General features: G+C 37.7%; 1 protein-coding gene across 1 annotated transcript in view; it reads left to right on the forward strand.

Moving 5' to 3' along the window:
- Positions 1–21,899, forward strand: part of LOC149240783 (calmodulin-binding protein 60 D-like) — a 69,368-nt gene that overhangs the window by 29,688 nt on the left and 17,781 nt on the right. The window contains exon 3 of the mRNA XM_089373820.1: positions 13,215–13,273. Within this exon, the coding sequence (XP_089229946.1) occupies positions 13,215–13,273 (59 nt within the window). The remainder of the gene's footprint in view (positions 1–13,214; positions 13,274–21,899) is intronic.

A 21,899-nucleotide genomic window follows, 5' to 3' on the forward strand; every position in this document is an offset into this window, starting at 1 on the left:
GTTTTCCTTAGGTACATCCCTGACAAACACCTTCATGTTCCACTTTAAATTCAGGCATGCTTGTCATCATCTTCCTTGCATCGGGTAGAGCTTTATAATGTAGATGAGCAAACCTCCGATGCCATAATTTGCATTGAAGAGATGTGTCGCAAGACATAGCTCCCAATGGGCTTCCTCCAACTTGATATAGGCTATCAATCCTGAATCCAAGAGTAAATGCTTCTTTGAAATTTCTATTCCAAACACGTACCTTTACATCAGTGAATCCCACCTTGAATCCTTTGTCCTCCATCGCCAAGATAGATATCAGGTTCTTCTTTAAATCAAGTACATATAGTACTTTTTGTAGATGAATGGTGTTGCCTTGATTCAATTGAAGAGTAACATTCCCAACTCCCTTCATGGGATAGGTGGCATTGTCCCCAAGAATGATCTCCAAATTTGTATCCTTTTCTATTAGACTTGAAAGAGCTTCCTTATACCCAGTGAAGTGCCTTGAGGCACCACTATCAATCAACCAATTTCCCAAGGTATCCGGTGGAGAGGCAATGGAGAGGGCAGATATAAGATAAAATTCTTTTTTTTCTTGTTATCTACAACATTAGATTCATCATACCTGTAGTTTCTTGATCTTTTGGGAGGTTGACCATTTCCGTGTTGACTAGCGGGAGCATTCCTTTTTCCTTTGTTGTTGAATCTACCATTCCTTTGATTGTTGTTGCCCCTGAAATTGTTGTGGTTGTGGTTGTCATCATCATGAGGTGTATCCCTTCTTAGGACACTCCTTAACATTGTGGCCAAACCTGTTACAAATGAAGCATCTTCCCTTCCTTTCATCTTTGAATCCTGGTCTTCCTTGACATTGCTTCTTTGAGCCTGCATTGTTTTTCTTTTTAGCATGAGCGGAGAAAGTAGTAGGTTCATTCCTATTTGAAGGCATGTCTGTCTCCATCATCCTTGTATCTTCTTGAGTACATCTAGTCAACAATTCATCAAAACCGGGAATCTTGTCATTGTTGAGGATAATAGTGTTGAATACATGCCATTCACAAGGGAGACCTCCAAGGGCAATGAGAGCGAGCTCTCTATTAGCAATTACTTCTCCAATTGAAAGAAGATCATTTTTGATCTCGGTAATCCTCATGAAGTAGGATTGGATATCTTCACCTCTTCCCTTCTTTATGTCCTTCAACTTGTTCTTGAGGAAGAGAACTTGGTTTGCATTGCTAACTTTGAACATGCCAACCAACCTGTCATACATCTCCTTAGATGTGTTCAAATCGGAGATGTATGCAACCAAATGCTTGTTAATAGAATCCCTGATGATCTTCTTTGCTTTGACTTCACCTTTCTTGTACTTTGTCTTAGTGACAACCAGTGCATTTGAAGGAGGTTCAATGATCTTTCCCTGCACATAGTCCATAACATCCTGCTCTTCCAAAGTCAAATCAAGAGACATCTTCCATGCATGATAATCAAACTTATCATTGAGCTTGTCATCAGGCTTGAAGTAAGATGCGGAGGCCATTGACTCTTGTCCTTGTCCAACAAATCTCAGTGATTGCTCTTTTCACTCTTGCTTGGGCTTTGTCTTCACCTCAACTCTGATTCCATGTGAATTTTAGATAACAATGGTATGTTCTTTGCTTAAGAGCAATTTACTTCAATTTTCTTTATTAGCCTAATATCAATTTGCAGATTAGCAATCACATTAACATGACAATAAATGTAGATAGAACATAAATAAAAAGCAGAAGATAAGTCAAGACAAGAGGACACATATTTGGTGGATGCCAGGGAAAAACCCCAATGTGGGGAAACCCTTTGATCAAGTCTTCTTATTATTCTTCAAAAGTTCAGCACAGAGAGAGAGAGTACACTATACAAAATTCACTTGCCCAATCACAGTCAAATTTGTCCAGTCAAACAATAGTCAATAGGATGCCCAAACCAGAAAGTCAATGTTGGTCAACTTAGCATAAATCTTCCTCCAAATTAGCTCGGTCAAACCCACTCAACTTGGCCTCCAAGGATAGTCTGAATCAGCCCAAAATAGTCTCGAAAATATCAGTCAAACTCGGTCAACATATAGTCAAACTTGTGGTCAATGTTGGTCAAACTTCCTGCAACTTGGTCAACACTGGAAACAAAAAATCACAGTCAACCTTCGCAAGTGTGGAGGAGAAGAAGACAACCTGAACTTAGTACGACCTAATTAGATGAGGAGAGAGAAATATGTGTGAGATGAATGATGTCCAAATGAGGTAAATGCACCTTCTATTTATATGCAACGTTGAAGATGAAAAGACATGTCTTTTGGGTTTTTGAGCCTACATTAGATTGCTGGCTGACCTTGACAATTTGTCCATAAACGAAATAAATTCATATTTCCATTTGTACATGTTAGAATGAGATGATCTTTAGATCAATCCTACATCTCTCTGAAAGAGGAATCCAATAAAAATATCAGCTGCATCATATGAGCTGTCCAACGTGGAGTTTGGCCCTAGTTGCCAAATTTAATAGTATGGAAGGTTGCAGGCCTATGGCTACTCCTATGATCACCAATTAGAAGAAGCTGCATGCTTTAGATTTCGAGTTGGTGAAAACCACCTTGTATTGTCCGCTGATCGGTTCTTTGATGTATCTGGTCAACACTAGATTGGATATCTGTTTCGCAGTCGACACGTTGAGTCAGTTTATGATGGAGCGTAGGAGAGTGCACTGGGTGGTTGCGAAACATGTGTTGAGGTACCTACAAGGCATAGTGGATTATGGTCTGGACTATGTCAGGGGAGATGGATTTAGATTGATTGGTTGCACGAACTTAGATTGGGCTCGCAGTGCTAGTGACATGAAGAGTACTTCCAGGTGTTGTTTCTCGTTGGGCTCAACAATTTTGTCATGGCTCAACATGAAACAAAGGTTAGTGGCGTTGGGTAGTGTAGAGGCAAAGTATATGGCAGTTAGTCAAGCAAGCTACGTGGCACTTTGGCTTCACAAGATGTTATTTGGTTTGTTTGGTTAGAGGCTGAGACCAACTTTGATACACTGTGATAATCAGAGTCGTATTAAAGTCTCTGAGAATCCTGTATTTCATGATCGGTCAAAGCATATTGAGTTCCGATACCACTTCATCAGAGATTGGCTTTAGAGGGGAGCTGTGAAGCTTGAGTATATATCCATTGATGAATTGGTATCCGACATTCTCACCAAGTCATTGCCAAGGGGCAAGCCTGTATTCTTCAGAGACAGGATGGGAGCGGTGAAAAACAGTTCCTCAGTAAGAGGGAGTATTGAAAATAAGGGTACCAAGGAGGTGTTTCCTAGACATTTATCCTTTTGGCCTAGGTAGACACGTTAATGACCCTTTTGTCTAGTGACATTATTTGTTTTATTAATGTCAAGGAGCTAAAGTATTTTTTATGTGAGATGTTCCATGCACTTTTATTTATTAAAGCCACATGTGTTTCTAAAAGTGACTTAATGTGAAAAGTACAAAGTACACTTTTATTTTATTAAAGTGATTTTTATATTCTTAAAGTGACTTTATGAGAGAAAAAGTGATCATGGTACAAAATATTAAAAAGTACTAGGAGGCTCACTAAAAGAGGGGGACCACATGAGGGAGGGGGTCAAGAGAGAGAATGATCTCCACCCTTGATCTGATGAGCTGAGATTTAATCTCAACCATTAGATCTAAGGGTTAGGGTTCTCTTCACCGAAGGAAGACAAAAAGGGAAAATGAATATATTCTCTCATTCACTCTCATGAGAGCCATTGAGAAGAGAGCAATGAGAGAACAGAGGAAGAGAGCTTTGTGAACTTATTCTGCAACAAAGAACAAGGGCCAAGACCACCAACAGTTCGAAGTTTCTTGGAGGCTGAGTTAAAGTCTTTAGGAGGTCTTGAATCTCAAGGGAGAAGCCATTGTAAACTTCTGCACACAAGTTGTGGTTATCTTTAGTTTTGAAACTTGTAGAACCAGCGTACCAGTAGTAAAAAAATATCCTTCAGTGAACTACACAAACTCAGAGTTTCTCGGGTTTGTTCAACACATTTTTTGGGCCAGTTCTTAGTGCCTTTCAGTGAGTTTCTTGGGCTAGTTTTTGAGTGTGGTTCAGCGTGTGGTTAAGGGAGTGGAAGCCTGTTACAGGTGTGAGTATTCCCAGCTGAGCAGACTTGAGTTTCAGAGCAAAGTGTTTACTGTTCAGTGGTCCATTTCCAGCATTGAAGGAGCATATAAGAGGTCAAAATTTCAGCTAGAGGAAAGCAAACAGTGAGTTAAAAATATCAATTCAAAACACAGTTGAATGAACACCTCTGATGCACTTCTTTAAGGGAAGAGATAAGTTGAGATTTCTTGTTGTAATAATTGTTGTAAGAAATTTCTAAATAAGTAAATCAAATCCTCCATTAGAACTAGTTTTCCCCTTGTGGGTTTTTCCAGGTTCTTAGACCAAAAGCAAGTGTCTCATTTATATGAGTGTGTGTTTGTGTATGTGCATTTTATTCTTGTATTAGTTGTGAAAAAATGATAGAAGTACAGTGGTCCTTGTTTCAAGTTAAAATGCAAAATTAATGTATATATTAGTTAGATGTTTATGATGGGTTTTTTGGCGTTAAACCATGCAAAAATTTGAAACTAGGTTGGGCTACACCAAAGTTTAATTTTTGTGCTGAGAGGCGCTGTACAGTGCAGTGTGGGGGTAGAACTCATGTAAACATGTAAACGTAAATGTAAAAGTAAATGTAAACGTAAACATAAATGTGAACGTAAAAGTAAATGTAAACGTAAACATTTAACATGTAATGTTTAACATTTATCAGTTTTAATCTAATGTCGGCCCTAAATCAATCTAATTATTATTATGTATAAACAACATATAAATTTAAAATATAAAGAGGTTTTTAATTTTTGTGCCAAGAGGCGCTCTACAACGCAGTATGGGGTAGATCTCATGTAAACATGTAAACGTAAGCGTAAACTTAAATGTAAACGTAAAAGTAAATGAAAACGTAAACATTTAACATTTTTAATCTAATGTCAGCCCTAAATCAATCGAATTTTTATTATGTATAAGCACAATATAAATTTAAACTATAAAGAGGTTTGTGAACACTCAAAAAATAGGTATGGTAAATAAATAAAAATATAAATAAACTAGAGATATGGTAAATAAATAAAACATCTATTTATACTTACTCGGAAGTTATGGTAAATAAATAAAAATATAAATAAACTAGAGGTAGGGTGAATAAATAAAACCTCTTTTTATATTTAGTCCATAAACCTCTTTATATTTAAGGAGACTCAAAAAATAGGTTTTATTTAGGTGAACCTATGGGCCAAATACCATTTTAATACCATGGGCCAAATACCATATTTATAAAACAACTATGGTAAATTAATAAAAATATAAATAAACCAGAGGCATGGTAAATAAATAAAACATTTTTTATTTTTATTCCATAATTCACTTTATATATACGAACACTCAAAAAATAAGGCTTATTTAGGTGAAAGCCTATGGGCCAAATACCATGAGCCAAATTATTATTAATACCATGCAAAGAAAAACATTATGAACCCTAATATTCATATTAATAAAATAAAGATGACACATGGTATTGACCCACATTATTGAGAACTAATGGTAGTGACCCATGGTATTCACGTGGAATGTAGCCTATTTAAAGGGGGAAATTAAACCAGCATAGATCCATCTTTACTTTGGATCTAATAAGCGCGGAGAGGGATCAAATATCTTGATATGCAAACTAGCATAGAGTGAAAAAATATTTGATCCCTCTCGGCGCTTGGTAGATCCAGAGTAAAGATGGATCTATGCTGGTCTACATCAAAGAGCATTAATGAATTTTACAATATCATAACTTTAATTCAAGGGTTGAGCTTTATTAGATAATGGAAATATAAAAGCATTTGACAAGCATTTATGGTAGAAGCACAATTTTAAAATTTGGAATTGGTATTGAACCCGTGCACTTATCAAACTAGGTTTTGAACTGGAATCAGATCAAACTGGATTGCATAGGATCCAATGAACCGGTCTTCAAAAAATACGTAAAATATTTTTTAATAAAAAATTTAGTTTTAAGATTTCAAACCATTATTCCAATCCATTAGAGACAAAGTATTCAAAGTATGCTCATTTATATACCATGTAAGGATTCATATATCAAAATGGCACCCTGTGCGATACGTATCATCAACAAAATACACAATCAACGAGGCTTTAAATGGCCTCTAGAGTCCAAAAACAATGCTACAAGCTATTAGGCCGATATTCTACTACAAATCATTGATCAACATGATTATTCATCACCACTACTAGACATGGGATCATCACCAAGAGCTACATTAAACATCATTTGGATTAGAGTAGTAGTAGCAACAAAATTAGGCCTCCTAGCATAAACATGAGGTCGAGCAACCTAAGTTGCATGACTAGTGCTTCCATGTGCCATGCTTGGTGGCTTGCTTCCTTTAGCTTCTAGTTTCAATTCCAAATCTGCATGTCATCAATGTCAAAATTAGGATCAAACTCACATGGTTGAGTTGCCTCCACACTTGTTGAAGTTTGACTAATATTCTTCAACACAATGGGATTTGTATAAGCCTTAAGGTCTTTTGTTCATCAAGTGGTTGCACTTTAGTCGAAGGTTGTATTGCATGAAGACGACATCATTTAACCGTTTTACTAACGAATTTCTCTTCTTTCTGTGAATCCGCTCAAACACATACCAATTGCATTCACACTAAGAAGCATTTTGCAAGTTTGGCTAAGGATTCTAATTGCAAACTTTTGCAATTGAGGACACTAGCTGTCAAATGACTCTCACCATTGTGTTGCAGAGACAAAGCCTAAAGTTAGTTCATTGTTCAACAATTTAGATTGTAAATTTGGCTTAAAATTCAAGTATTTACAATTTGAATTGTAAACAATTGAACTTCAAAAGAAATTTGGAACTGCTTACCTCGTTGATCCACATCCCACATCCCTTGCAATTTTTGTTGGGTTTTTGCCTAAGGTACTTGAGGCCCTAGTGAAAGGAATGGTTTGTTGATGTATTTCCAATTGCTCAAACTCCCTAGAGACCATGCGCTCCAAGCACTCATACAACCCATCTTTGACCTCCCTAGTTTGATCTTCTCCTAGTTGAGCTCTATAATGAAACTTTGGGTTCAACAAATACCGAGCTGCATGTATCAGACGATGGAGTTGATTATTTCATTTGTTGTCAATAATCTCCCGTATTGGCCTATATTTACCTACTTTATCTTGTAGGCTGGACATATCTATTCTATTGCCTTATCCATAGCCTTGTAGATGTAGCCCATGGCCAATTAACCCATCCACCAATTGCAACACCTTAACAAGGGGCTTGCCAATTTTCGCAACCTCTGTTGCTTTTTTCAAAAATGTTGTCAACAATTTTTTTTTGTCTTTGCCATCTTGTTTATGAGCCCATTGAGATGAATTCCATTTATCACAGGAAAACATTTTCTGCAAGTTTTGTTGTTGGGAATTTAAAAATTGCAATGTGAGCAATAGGCCTAACAAGCTCCTTGCCTTCAGTGCTTCTCCTCATTATACTCAATACCCATGAGCGATTGTATATGTATTTTGTAATACACTTGACATTTTTTTACAAAATTCTTTACCCACTCCACTTTGCCTATGTCCTCAGGCATGAGATTGCGATGTGCAACACATGGGGTCCAAAATGTACTTTGACGCATTATCTATGATTCCTTGCACAACATTTTTCCCTCCACACTGTGTTAACAATCTCATCCAAAAGCTCAAATAGAAGATTTTCATCCTTGTAGGCTGCCCATATCTATCCTTTGCTTGATCTGGAGCCTCATAGATGTAACCCATGGCTAATTTTCCCCATCCACCAGTCACAACACCTTAACAAGGGGCTCGCCAATTTTCACAACCTTTGTTTCTTTTTTCAAAAGGTGTTTTCAAAAACTTTATTTTTTGCGTCTTTGCCATCTTGTTTACAAGCCCCCCCAAGATGAATTCCATTCATCATAGGAAAACATTTTCTGCAAGTTTTATTGCTGGGATTGAGAGATGGCAACGTGAGGAAGTGAGTTGCAAATCTCATAATGGCAGGCTTAACATGCTCCTCGCCCTTAGTGTTTCTCCTCATTAGGATCAATACCCATTAGTGGTTGTAGATGTATTTTGTGATAAAATTGGCATTTTCTATAGTGTTCTTTACCCACTTCACTTTGCCTATGTCCTCAAGCATGAGGTCTATCCGATGTGCAACACATAGGGTCCAAAATATGTTACTATATTTGGACTCTAGCATTTTTTCAACAAGAACATAGTTTGAGGCATTATTTGTGATGATTTTATTAACATTCTGCCTCCCCACTGTCCTACTCCTAACCATCTCATACAAAAGCTCAAATAGAAGGTTTGCTTCTTTCATTCTATCAAATGCATCTTTTGATATCAAAAACATGGTTCCTTGAGGGCAAGACACAAGGAAATTTATGATATTGTGGTTCTTTCCATCATTTCAATGATATGGCATGATGGAGCAATTTGTTTTGGTCCATGACCCTCTATATTCACTCAAATATTATTCAATGGACAAAATCTCGTTTTGCAAAAGAGATCCCTCAAGTCAATCATACTAGTGCCTTTGAAGCCCTTTCCTATAAATATAACAGAGTCCCACATAGCTTGGTAATAAGGTGACTGCGAAACATTAAAGAGAATATTTGCATCATACAACCATCCAACAATGTATTGAAAAACAACTTCTTTGCATTTCTTTTTCCAATGGGCATCCAAAGTGGGTTGAGATAGTCTTGGTTGGGAGGCAGTGGCATTAGTAGAGGCAGAGGTGGCACAAAGTGTGAAATAGCTCTTAATGTTAATCTTTTTTTTTACCTTTAGCTTGATAGTTTTGAGGGGAGGAACATAATAGAAGGGGTCATGGACATTGGTGGAAGGGATAGAGTAGTGTCTTAAAGGTCAAAATCGTCACACCCACTTGCTCTTATAGCTTCTACAAATTCCTCTTTCCTTGCAATTTTTGCTTGTATAGCCCTTTCCCTAGCCTTCACCTCCTCAAACTTCTCAAACTTTGTAAGGTATTGTGCCCTAATAGGAGCTATCACTGCATTTGGTGCTTCACATGGGGATGCTTGGCCTTTTATACCAGCCAAGTGTTGTTTTCAACTTGTAAATACGCCACCCCTAAAAAAACTAGTTTCTTGCAATATTTGCACAACATTTGCCATTAACAACATCAAAATGAGCCCTGTTGATAATTGGGTAGCTTACAAGGTATTTCCGAGTGGTGAAAACCCAACAAAAAGGGGAGTTGGTTGGGCAAGTTACCCAAGTGGTTGGGGTTTTGACCCACAGTTGTGGGATTTAGACCCAAGTTAATTAATTGTTTATTCCAATTTGTGTTTGAGTTGTTAAATGAGGGTTTCTTGATGGACGAGGAAAGCCCCAAGATCACTCATAAAAGTATAAATAGAGAGCCTATGGAGAGGCAAAACACACAAGTGGAGAAGGACTTTTACTTGTCGAGAAGGGAGGCTAAAGGACATAGCTGTGGATCTACTTTAGGGTGAAGTCGTAGTTGTCCAAGAAGGCCAAGTGCTGGAAGGTCAGATTTGCAAGAAGAAAATCAGATCTGAGTGTTGGAAGGTCAAATCTGCGAGAAGAAAGTCAGATCCGAGTGCTGGAAGGTCAGATCTGCAAGATGAAAGTAAGGTCTAAGTGCTGGAAGGTCAAATCTGCAAGAAGAAAGTCATATTTGTGATTTGAAGAAGCAGATCTAGCAGATCGAGAAGCTGTAGCGTGATTGCTTAGGGACTGGTTGCAAAGGACAGCAAACAATCCAAGGACCTTGAGCTAAAGGACTAGCTCCAATATGCATTTGTCTCATTGGGCAGATTGAAGATCTAAAGGATTGGATCTCAATCCCTAGATCTGTCAAAGGAGAAACTGTGTATTTTACTGTATATTATGTACAATAGTTGTATCAGGGGTTGTAAAGGGCCATGATCCTTGGTATGAGAGCCCTAATGATTCTTTATTAATGGACTAATAAAGGTCGAGATTTGGGCCATATAAATCTGTGTACTTAATTGATTTCACTGTTGACAGTTGTTATATTTTTGTTGTGCAAAGTGCTTTTAGTTGAGTACCTTCAGTGTGTTTATGATCAAGTCTAGACATAGACCAGATCTGGGGTATAAGGAAAATTCAACATGGTATCAAAGCTACTTTGAAGAGAAGTTGGATCAGAGTGTGCACAGGAAGTAGCTTAAGAGGGAGCTATGAAATTGCTAGACATGGAGTAGGAGTTTCAACAAAGAAGGTGCTTTGGCATAGACGAGATAGCTTTGTGTGGATGACAGATTGATCGTGAGATAGTATCTTCATTGGGTTGTGGAGTTGCACATTCGACAGTGGAGCCATGTGCACATCATGTATTTGACCTAGGACTCAGGAGGATGAGGACTCATGCAAAATTGAGTTGCGGTGGTCTATAGTTGATTAGACCCAATGTTGGATTGCAACTTGGGACTGACTTTGGAGGTTGTGTAGGCTTAGAGGGAGTCTAGCTTTAGAGGGACACTGCAAAGGAAAGTCAACCACGCAATGGAAGTCTGAATCTTTAGGTTCAAGCGAGAGAGTGGAGTTTTCAGGCCATGCAAAGACAACCATGGACCATGTGAGAACACTCATGGTGGTGCAAGGAAAAGACATGCTGCATGCGAGGACAATCATGCACCGTGCAAGATAAAGCTTGGTCAAGGACAAAAGAAGACATGGCACATGCGAGGACAATCACGCACCATGCAAGATAAAGCTTGGTCAAGGACAAAAGAAGACATGGCACATGCGAGGACATATATGGCTATGCAAGGAAATGTCATGACTCATGTGAGGACAATCATGGGTATGCAAGGAAAGTCATGGAGCTGAAGATTTCAAGGTGTGATGGAAATACCTTCCTCACTAAGATAAAGTGTTGAAAATTGGGTAGCTCAGAAGGTATTTCAGAGTGGTGAAAACCTACTAAAAGGGAGTTGGTTGGGCAAGTTACCCAAGTGGTTGAGGTTTTGACCCAAAATTGTGGGCTTGAGACCCAAGTTAATCAACTGTTTATTCTCATTTGCGTTTGAGTTGTTAAATGAGGGTTTCTTGATGGATGAGGAAAACCCCTAAGATCACTCACGCAAAAGTATAAATAGAGAACCTATGGAGAGGCAAAACACAAGTGGAGAAGGACTTTCACTTGTGGAGAGAGGGAGGCTAAAGGACCTAGCCGCATATTTGCTTTAGGGTGAAGCCACAACTGTCCAAGAAGGCCAAGTGCTGGAAGGTTAGATCTGCAAGAAGAAAGTCAGATCTGAGTGCTGGAAGGTCAGATCTGCAAGAATAAATTTAGATCTGAGTGCTGGAAGGTCAGATCTGCAAGAATAAAGTCAGATCTGCAAGAATAAAGTCAGATCTGTGATCTGAAGGAGTAGATCTAGCAGATCGAGAAGCTGTAGCATGATTGCAGAGGGACTGAGTGTAAAGGATTGCAAACAATCCAAGGACCGCAAACTGAAGGACTAGCTCAGGTATGCATTTGTCTCATTGGGCAGATTGAAGATCCAAAGGATCAGATCTCAAGCCCTAGATCAGTCAAAGGACAGACTCTGTATTTTACTTTATACTATGTATACTAGTTTTATCAGGGGTTGTAAAGGGCCATGATCCCTGGTACGGGAGCCCTAATGATTCTTTATTAATGGACTAATAAAGGTCGAGATTTGGGCCTTTTAAATCTGTGTACTTAATTGATTTCACTGCTGTTATATTTATGCTGTGCAAAGTGCTTTTAGTTGAGTACTTTTAGTGTGTTTATGATCAAGTCTAGACATAGACCAGATCTGGGGTATAACGAAAATTCAACAGGCCCATGCAAGATCTTTTCTCTTGGGGACATGTTGTATGTTGAAATTTCAAATTGGAAGGGAAAGAAACCTGTAAATAGAAAAAAAATGCAACTAAGCAAATGCAAAACCTATGATAAATTTAGAAATGAAAGGTCAGATTTAGCCTACAAAGAGGGGCTGTTTTTTACGTGAAGCTTGAAAGAGGGAAAATAATAAGTAAAAACAGGGACAACAATCAAATCTGGAATTTTTTGGAGAGAAACCATTTGTGGGAATGAAAACTAGCTGCCAAAGCCACCTCCTAAAGATGCCAACTCCACTGGACAGCTCCAAGATGACAAACAACCTCCAAACTTGATGCTGTTAGACTGCTCCTGCAAAGCTCAGAACTTTTCAAGCTCACAATAATGCTCACAAAAGCTCCAAAGGAGAGGTGTGAGGCAAATGGGAGGGGAGGGTTGCTTTTATAGGTTAAAAGGGGTTGTTTTTGGAGGGAAACAGCCCCTTGTTTCCTTAGAAACAACTCAAAACCACACAATGCGGGTTCCACAATATGACACACATGTCTCAGAGCTGACTGGTCCAGTTTATGTTGGAACTGGCTGGTTCATGCTGGTTGGAACCAGTTTGGTACCTAACTGGTACCAACTGGACCATGAACCAGATTTTTCTACTGGTTTGAAGTGGCAAGTGAGCTGACCAGCCGGTTTTTTAAACTATGGGTACAAACTAGAGGCATTTTGTCAATGTTTATGAATAGAGACCTAAAACGGTTGAATTTCAAAATTTAAAGTTTGTAGAGTTCATTAAACTAAAATTTAAAGTTTGTTGCTAGGTGAGTAATATGGCAGTGTTGTACATGTCATGTCGTAAATTTATGAACCATAAGTTTATAGTGATAAATATGTTTCAGAATTAACTACTTTAGATGGGACTAATATTGAGATTCATCTAGCATTTAAGCTAATATGTCATAGTATTGTAGCATTTGTTAAATTGTTTTTTTTCTGTTTTTATATGCGGTATAGTAGCGTTGTACATAAGTTAATGGTGACAAATATGACACCTAAATGTGAAAATTGCTTAGTTTAGATGGACTGGTATTGGGCCTCATTTTTATTTATTTTCACATATTCAAGTGTCACAAATATTGCTTGATCTCTTTTGATTGATGTTTAAAATCAATTTGCACTTTTACTTTGATAGGCATAGTTTATTTTTTCTTATTTTATTTTTATTTTGTATCTAACAGGTTAGTGAAGAGGTTGAACGTGCTTTAGCCAAGTTGGGGCCTTCTAAATTTGGTGCAAGGTGTGTAGATTAAGTTCATTGGTTTTCTTTTCTGAGATTTTGTCAAAGGTTCCTTTGCTTGATAAACTCTTAATTGTTTATTTAAATGTTACAAAATCTGTTAAACTCTAGATCAAAGGCATGTATATCGTGTACTCTTCTGAGAACTTGTCATTCTCAAACTGAACATGGAAATCTCAATATTGCACAAAACCATATTGGAGTTGGGTTATACAAATGATTGTATGTTAATTATAGTTAAGTTGAACTTTACGTTAATATAGTGACCAATGTTAAAAAAAGCTGTGTCATATTGAGGTTAGCTCTTAAGCATTTAGTTAGCATCAAAGTGTGGGAATACAAACTATCACGTACTTAATGTGTCCACATAAAATATGTGTTTTTTCGCCATGAGAAATATTTTTGTATTCGATACGAGGAATATACATGTTTCAGTCCTCAAGGGACTACTTAGACCCAACAACAAGGCTTGAAGCCATTACAACAAAGGTCATCATCTCACTTGTGGGAAGTGAACTTGGGTGGGGAGGTTAACAATCATTCCTCCCAACCACCCGAGATAAACCCATTTGACCACATAAAATATGTGTTTACATGAAGAATGCGATCCATATGGTTCTCCCTTACAATTTTGTCATTTCTACTGTTGTTATGTGCATTGCCGAACATGGTTTCAAACTTAAAAGCCATGGTAGGGGATTTTCATCTAGGACATGGTGAAGGTTGGAGAAGAAGATATTGAAGCACTCTTGTATGTAGTGTAACACATCAACATGAGTGAGGACAAGGCAATGGCACACATTGGAGTAGACTTGAAGGGAAAAGAAAGGCATAGCAAGAATGTAGAGAAAGACACCTGTTAGAGTGTGTGATGTAATGATCTTCAGTGGCTACATTTGTGGGTGTACGATGTTAGTATGATGACCTTAGGAGAATTGTTGATTGGGCATGTGGTATATATATGAAGAATGTTTAGACTATGTGAGGTTTCCAAATACCTCACTAATAGGATCGTATTATCACTACTTATGTGTTAGGATGCAGACCTATTTGAACATGATGTTGGAGTCCCTAATGTGATTTGAAATTGTCTATGGTTCCCATATAAATGCCATACATGAGTGGTTGTAAAAAGTCAGTGGTTAAGGTCTAAAATATCCATTAAGTTCCTAGCATGCCACAGGTATCTCAATAAAGTGTTTCTTATCGCATGCATGGAGTACATGTACCTGTTCTAAAAATAGCTATTAGCAGTCTGCTCAAAATTTAAATCACATGCATGTAACCTAAAATGACCCAAGGATAATAATGATTGGAACTGATTTCAATCAAAGTAGATTGTCTTGAACTAAAAGAACTTGAGAAACCTCCATTGTGTCACCATGTTGATACCAAGTTGATGAAGGTGCAGTGTTGATCTCAAGGTTTACACCAAGGTACCACCAAGTCCAGCCCTAGGTGTTAACAAGTCTATAGGAGCTACTTGTTAGTTCTCAACAATGTTAACATCAGCCCAATTTTATTTTCTTTCTTGAGCATATAACGCAAACCACAAAGAGGGATAGATCTATCCGTCAACAGAAGGGAACCTGCACACTGCCTGCCTCGTGCCCGCCTTGTGCCACCCAAGGATAATAATGATTGAAACTGATTTTGATCAAAGTAGATTGTCTTGAACTAAAAGAACTTGAGAAACCTCCAATGTGTCACCATGTGTATACCAAGTTGATGAAGATGCAGTTTTGATCTCAAGGTTTACACCAAGGTACCACCAAGTCCAGCCCTAGGTGTTAACAAGTCTATAGGAGCTACATGTTAGTTCTAAACAATGTTAACATCAGCCCAATTTTTATTTTCTTTCTTGAGCATATAGCACAAACCACAAAGAGTGATAGATCTATTCATCAACAGAAGGGAACCTGCGCACTTCCTTGTGCCACCAGAGGAGACGCATGTTATGAGTTACTTATTAAACAAGAGCCATTATGATTAAAGTTTAAACACAATGGCGACTGCTCTAGCGTGTTGTTATCTGTGAGCGAGTCAATCCAGTTGTGCATTTCTATTTTTAACTTTCATGCACAACTATTTTGGTCAGTTCATAATTCAAGATTGTCCCAATCTGTCTCACTCTCCAGTCTCAACTTCCGCTCTTACACATGCACTACCATTGTTATATGTTGCACCTATTCTGAGTGTTATAACCTCTGGGACCACCACTATCTTACACTATTCGAGGCATGTTGCAATGATGTTCTAGACTATATATACCTCTACTACCCAATGGACTACTTCCTCAATGAAATTTTAGTCGTTCTCTTTTCCTAAGTTTTCACTTAAGCTCTTTTGATATGTGTTTCCCTTTTAAAAATATAAATAATAAAAAAATGTATCCTGCAGCCTGCTTATCTCTTTTCATATGCCCATGCTAAAACTAGTCTGCTATGCATGTCTTGGTACTGAAGAAATTTAACATAAACATGCAAAGCATAAAACATGAATTTAAAAGATCTAACATACTAACTCCTACAGAAAATCATCAACAAATTAATAAAAGATTAGAGAGATTAGATTTATAGTGGTAAACCCCAGGGTGATGAAACATCCACTTTAAATAGGCTTTATTGTAAATTAATAGCACATTTCTTTGGTTTTGGAAATGAAGAAAACACGGTAATCAAGTAAAGTTCAATTCAATAAGAAACTCAGTATCATGTTATGCAAGTTTTGGACAGTAAATTTATGTGTTTAAAAAAAATGCAGCCTATAAGAGTTTCATGTAGTAAGCTTGTAGGAAACAGATTTATCAAAGGATGGGTTAATCTGTTGAGGTTAGGGACTTGCCACAACAATCAACAGTTGTTTTAACATATCTATGACATCGTACTGAGATTTTGCATTCCCAATCAACAATATGGTACCATTTGCCTTTGGGAATGCTTTCTTTTTGCAAGTGGGAAGTACTATGTTGAGTAACAGTTGGGAAATGTAAGCAATAATTGATCACATTCATCTTCTATACTGTGAACTGTTTGATTTGATGAAAAGTGTTGGCGAGCATTAAGGATTCTTAGGGTCATTGGGCATTGGTTTGGGCTATTAATATGCAGTGGGCCTCCTACACAACTAGCTAAGACAGGCTTTGGCTATCCAATGCGACATGAGAGCTATGGATATAGTTCCTTCAGTAAGTTCCATCACCACTTGAGTGAGGTTATCAACCTAGTATGGCAAGAGGGACATTATCAACCAAAGAACATATGTGAAGTACATAGAATACTGTGTGTGCCTGGAAACTCCTTTGGAGAGATATCATTTGGCAGTTTATAGGAATTTGAAATTTCCACTGACTGCTTTGTGGATATTTTGGATGCCACTGTTATAGCTTTATTTCTTTTTGACCAACAATCAGTCCTCATGACTATTGCTTGAATTCTGAAAATGGTTCTCAACAATGACCATATAAGTGCTAATTCTTCGATCATATCAAGTGATAGTTCATATTCCCACACTTTGAAGTTAATTAGATGTTTAAGCTAACCTCAATATGCCATGGCTTTACATGTATCCATGCGAAGGTAGCAAAGGCCATCGGAACACAAACTGTTTTACTGTCTCTCCACTTGTGTCATTTCATCTTAGAGGAATGGATTAGTTACATATCTATGGCAAATTCTCTGCCCTATAAATGTGTGGAATCGTATGACATTGACCCTTGCATGTGTTTTTTTCATCTTGTGGAAAATTTTCATTGTTGAAGAGTATGTCGCTTAATTTTCCCCAAGTATAGTGTTACTACATGAATGCTGTGCCTGAAGACTGGTGATGCAGCCCCAAATCTATAAACCTGTTCAGTTTCAATTTCTGCAGTATTTTTTTTCGTGGTATCCTTGGCAGCACTTTATATGTACCTTTTTATTTTTCTATTGTATTTGTGATCTCTGACATTTCTCTATGCTTTCCTCCAGAAAAATGAACAAGATAACTTTTGTATCTCAAATTGGAATTAACCATAGGCCCCTGACATTTCAGAAGCAGTTTTTATCAACTATAGGCATGCCAAAAACACAAGGAGGAAGTGCTCAAATGGTTGTTGGCATATTAACAGGACTCAGTGAGTCTAGGCGACCTGCAGCTGAAATAGGTTGGTTTGACTATGATCTGGTGGGACTGTGGGTCTGACCTGAGAGAAAATAGTAAAAACTGGAGAGTCAACCCATGAAGTGGATTAACCCACCAATGAAGCTGAGCCAAAGAAAGAATTTGCCTAGTCAGAGTATAAAATTCAATTTTTTAATTTGTATTTTTGTCATTTTAGTGCTTGTTTACCCTCGAGTTTTTTGGGAAGGGTTTCTGACTAGGGCATTGAACTTGAAGCACAACAGGTAAGTTTTTCACTTGCTCGTGAGAATTCAGCCAATGCTGAAACTGCAGGGGTAGTGGCTGGGGCAGGCACAAGAGAACTATGAATTATGGTAATAGATATGATGATCATTAGTGATTGTATTATGTATGCTGCGTGATATACTTGGTTATCTCTCATGTATAATCTATGAACAATAAGTTTTCTTAAAACCCTTGTATGTTTCATTGTGCTGAGTTTTTGCTTGGTTGATTCATGGGTCTTTGCAGAATCCTGAGTTGAATCTGGTGAATATGGTTGTAACTTGTAACCCTACTGAACTAGTAAACTTTCATGCAGCTATGTATCAGTGTAACAGATGCGGAAACAATGTCAATAGGAAATTAATACATCAAAGCAGTAAACCTTTCTAAAGAAAGGGTGAATGCTTTAGACCAAACATTGCCCTTTGGAACACAAGGGCAAGAAACATAAAAGCACTAACAGAAATCCTACACGAATGAAAATATTCTATGGCATCGGTTGCATGGGTCATTGGAAAATCAACACCAATAAACATAAATTCACAATGCACAAGTAGGTGAGGAGAAGAGATGATATGAGATACATATATAGGAGGAGCAACAAATTCTTGTCATAAAGGTGGAACAACACACATGCCTTGAGGATGAGTAACATATGCCATTTAGGGGAGTGTAACTCATGCCGTCAAGGAGAGAAACACATGCCTTAGTAACTTAGGACATTAAGGAGAGGTACACATGCCTTAGTTAAGGAGAGTGTCACATATGCATTAAAGAGCGCGTAAGAGGAATCTTTTAGGAATATGCCATGTCTTTAATGGGTGCGTAAGAGAGAGTGTAACATATCATTAAGAGAGAGATGTTGAAGAAAATGTAACTAGGTTTGGTATTTATACATGTAATTTTGATCTTTGTACTTGTAAAGAAAAGAAATATTATTTTTGAGAATTATAAGAATGAGTTTCTTGCTCATTCCATAGGTCTAGGAAAGTCGAAGAGTCAAAGAGCTCTTCTTGAGCATTTATGAAATGTATATTAGTCAACCTAAAGTCAAGAACAACCATCCAAGACCATCACAATACTCTTGAAGACGAGAAATTAAAACGATGAAAAGAACCGTTAAGTCGGCCAACAAAATTGACATAAAGAGTAGACACGTCGGCTCAAATGAAGTGACACAACAATTCATTAATTCATGTCGGCTTGCATGCATGGACATACACCTATAAATAGGCAGTTGGAGTCACCGCAAAAGAATAGAGAAGTATCTCGCATCTCTCTGAAGAAACTCTGATGGGTACAGGTCTGGACTTCGCATATTTTTAAGGAGCACTCTCTCAGATAAGCACAATAGAGATACCATCTCAGACTTACCTGAAATCTCGCTAAAAAGTCTTAGTCTCCTCCTTGTTACATGCCTTGTTGCATTACTGATGTAGTATACTCAGTGAAAAAGAGATGATATGAATTTCGGTGTCATAATAAGTGCAGTCAAGAAGGATCCCTATCAAACTTTGTCTCAACCTTAATATATCATAAGCACAATCACGATTTTGATGATCATTGTCTCACTGTCTTGGAATATACATGGTAAAGAGGATCTCTGTGATCTCTGTGTGATGTAGCAGCAATGATGCTCATAGTTATGACGAGTCTCTTAGTGGAAGCACAGTAATATTGCAACATTAATGAATGTCTTCACAATGCAGTGATGATGATGATCTCAGCGATACAACGAAGAGGATTGGTGCCTTGGTCTTGGAGTGGCTCAGTCAGTCAAGGGTCATGGTCTTGGTGTTCGTCAATTGGAATCTCTATAAGAAGAATTTTGTGCGGGTTTTCCTCTCCAAGAGGGAGAGGTTTTGGCCTTGGAAGAAAGCCAAAATTTTGTGTCCTTGTCTCTTTGTTATGATAGCTATTTGATGAACTAAAGAAGACACACTAATGTTAAGAAAAATGCTAATAAGCTAAATGTTAAATTCCTCACAAATAGTTATCATGTTAAGAAGAATCTCATTAACTCCATGCCCTAGATTCTTCAACATGGTTTTAGAGCTATGGTTGCAGTCTAAGGAAGGGCATAAAAGAGACACTTAAGGATCAACTTCAAGAAGGACATCAGAACAAGTTGAAGGAATTGAAAGATCAATCTTCAACAAGCAGTATACAACAACAAGACAATTCAAGATCAATCTCAGTTAAAGTGAAGTCTCAATGCTAGTACTCAGAAGTTGGATCACTCTGAATCTTCAGATGGTACAAACAGGTACAGGACCTCGGTGATGAAGTTCTCCTCTATCAGTCTCAATGAGCACAACGAAGTATGATATCTCAGCATTCTTGTGATTACAATACAATCACTGTCTCGACCTCCTCATAATCGCAGTCCTCAACATATGAAATGATGTCACCGCGTAATATATTATTAGCATGCTCATGATGGAGAGATACTAACAAGTCTTGGTATCTTTGTCTCGGTAATCTCTTGGCATAAGAATGATGGTTTCAAAGATCCTATAGCACCACTCAGTTTCGATGGAAAGAATCATGGTAATCCCACAGTAGTGAACAGTCTCATACACAGTCTCGAATAAGAAACTTAGCAATACTACAGTAATATATATATATATTCAACATACGAAATGATGCCACCGTGTAATATATTATTAGCATGCTCCTGATGGAGAGATACTAACAAGTCTTGGTATCTTTGTCTCGGTAATCTCTCGGCATACGAATGATGGTTTCAAAGATCCTATAGCACCACTCAGTTTCGATGGAAAGAATCATGGTAATCCCACAGTAGTGAACAGTCTCATACACAGTCTCGAATAAGAAACTTAGCAATACTACAGTAATATATATATTCTCTGCACAACCATGACAAGTAAGATCTCGATGATAAACACAATTACATTCTCGGTCAAGGAGCAGTCATGATCCTAACATAGGTTATGATCTCAGTAAAAACTATGAAGAGACAATCATGATCTCGATAGATCAAAAGGCAGATCTCCAATACACATCTCAATAAAGTCACAGTGATGAATTCAGTGACAAGTTCAGGCTCACAACACAGTGCACAATTCGAATGAACAACACTCATAAGACATCACTGTCTCGGTGCAGTGTTACAGTGATATACTTGTCACAGTTCTGAATCTTGTAGCATGATGCTCGGATCAGAGCATGAATTTGCTGATGCTGAAGTATAATAAGGTCCACTTGTGGGATGGAAGTATCACGAGCATGTCAACAATGTGTTCAATATAGGAGTCAAAAGAACCAAGAAGATGAATTAGGAATCAAGATGATTTTAAGATCATAAATCAGTTTTGGTGATGACAAGATCTTAACAGTCATGATGCTAGAAGGTCTCCAAAGAAGTTTTGGTAAAAGGATACTAGTGGTTCATGATGGGAAGCTCAAGCAAAAGAAGCATCAAGGTGAAGATCTCCTCTTCACATGCCAAGTAAGTATCTTTCATGTTTTTGGTTTAATAACTTTGTTTTGCAAGGAAATAGAAATATTGAAGGATAGTCATAGTCCTCATGAAAAAGGTCCTTGCATAAAATAAGGAGGATTGTCATAATCCTCATAGAAAAGAGAAATCATTGATGTCTATGGAAAGGTCTCTGAAGGTCAAACAATGCTTGAATGTATCAAGAGACTCATAGGAATCATATGAAATCACTCAAAGGTCCTCACATGCTAAAAGAGGAGACATAAAGAGAGATATATGAAATTCTAGAAGATATATTCTCTGAAATTATAGTAAAGAAGGTCACATCACTTAGACCAACACAAAAGCTTAGTCCTCAAGCAAAGCAAGAAAGAATAAGTATAGCTAAGATTCAATGCTATAGAAATATTTTGGAAGCTCATATCACTGAAAGATGGAGGAAGCTGAAGAAAAGGGCCAAGGAAAGAGGGAGTAACAAATCTCTCCTGTGAGTAAGATAATATCCCTCACAAAAGGGTCCTATCATAAGCTCCTAAATCTTGTGCTATAAGATATGACAATGATAATAAGATGCATCATGGCATCATGGAAGCATTAGAAACAAGAGCTCGTGATATCACCATGGGAATCATGAAAGACAAAATCCATGGCAGACAAACATGTAGGATATAGCTCTTGGGAACCTCAGTGGACATTGAAGGAAGGGAAGAAGTCATCTAAGACAAGGCTCATCATACATCAAGTAAAGAAGGAAACATCAGCCAGTTTGGGAGATAC

Source organism: Pinus tabuliformis, chromosome 8 (genome assembly GCF_031772625.1).
Source record: "Pinus tabuliformis cultivar Carrire ecotype Pingquan chromosome 8, CPIR1, whole genome shotgun sequence".
NCBI lineage: Eukaryota > Viridiplantae > Streptophyta > Pinopsida > Pinales > Pinaceae > Pinus > Pinus tabuliformis.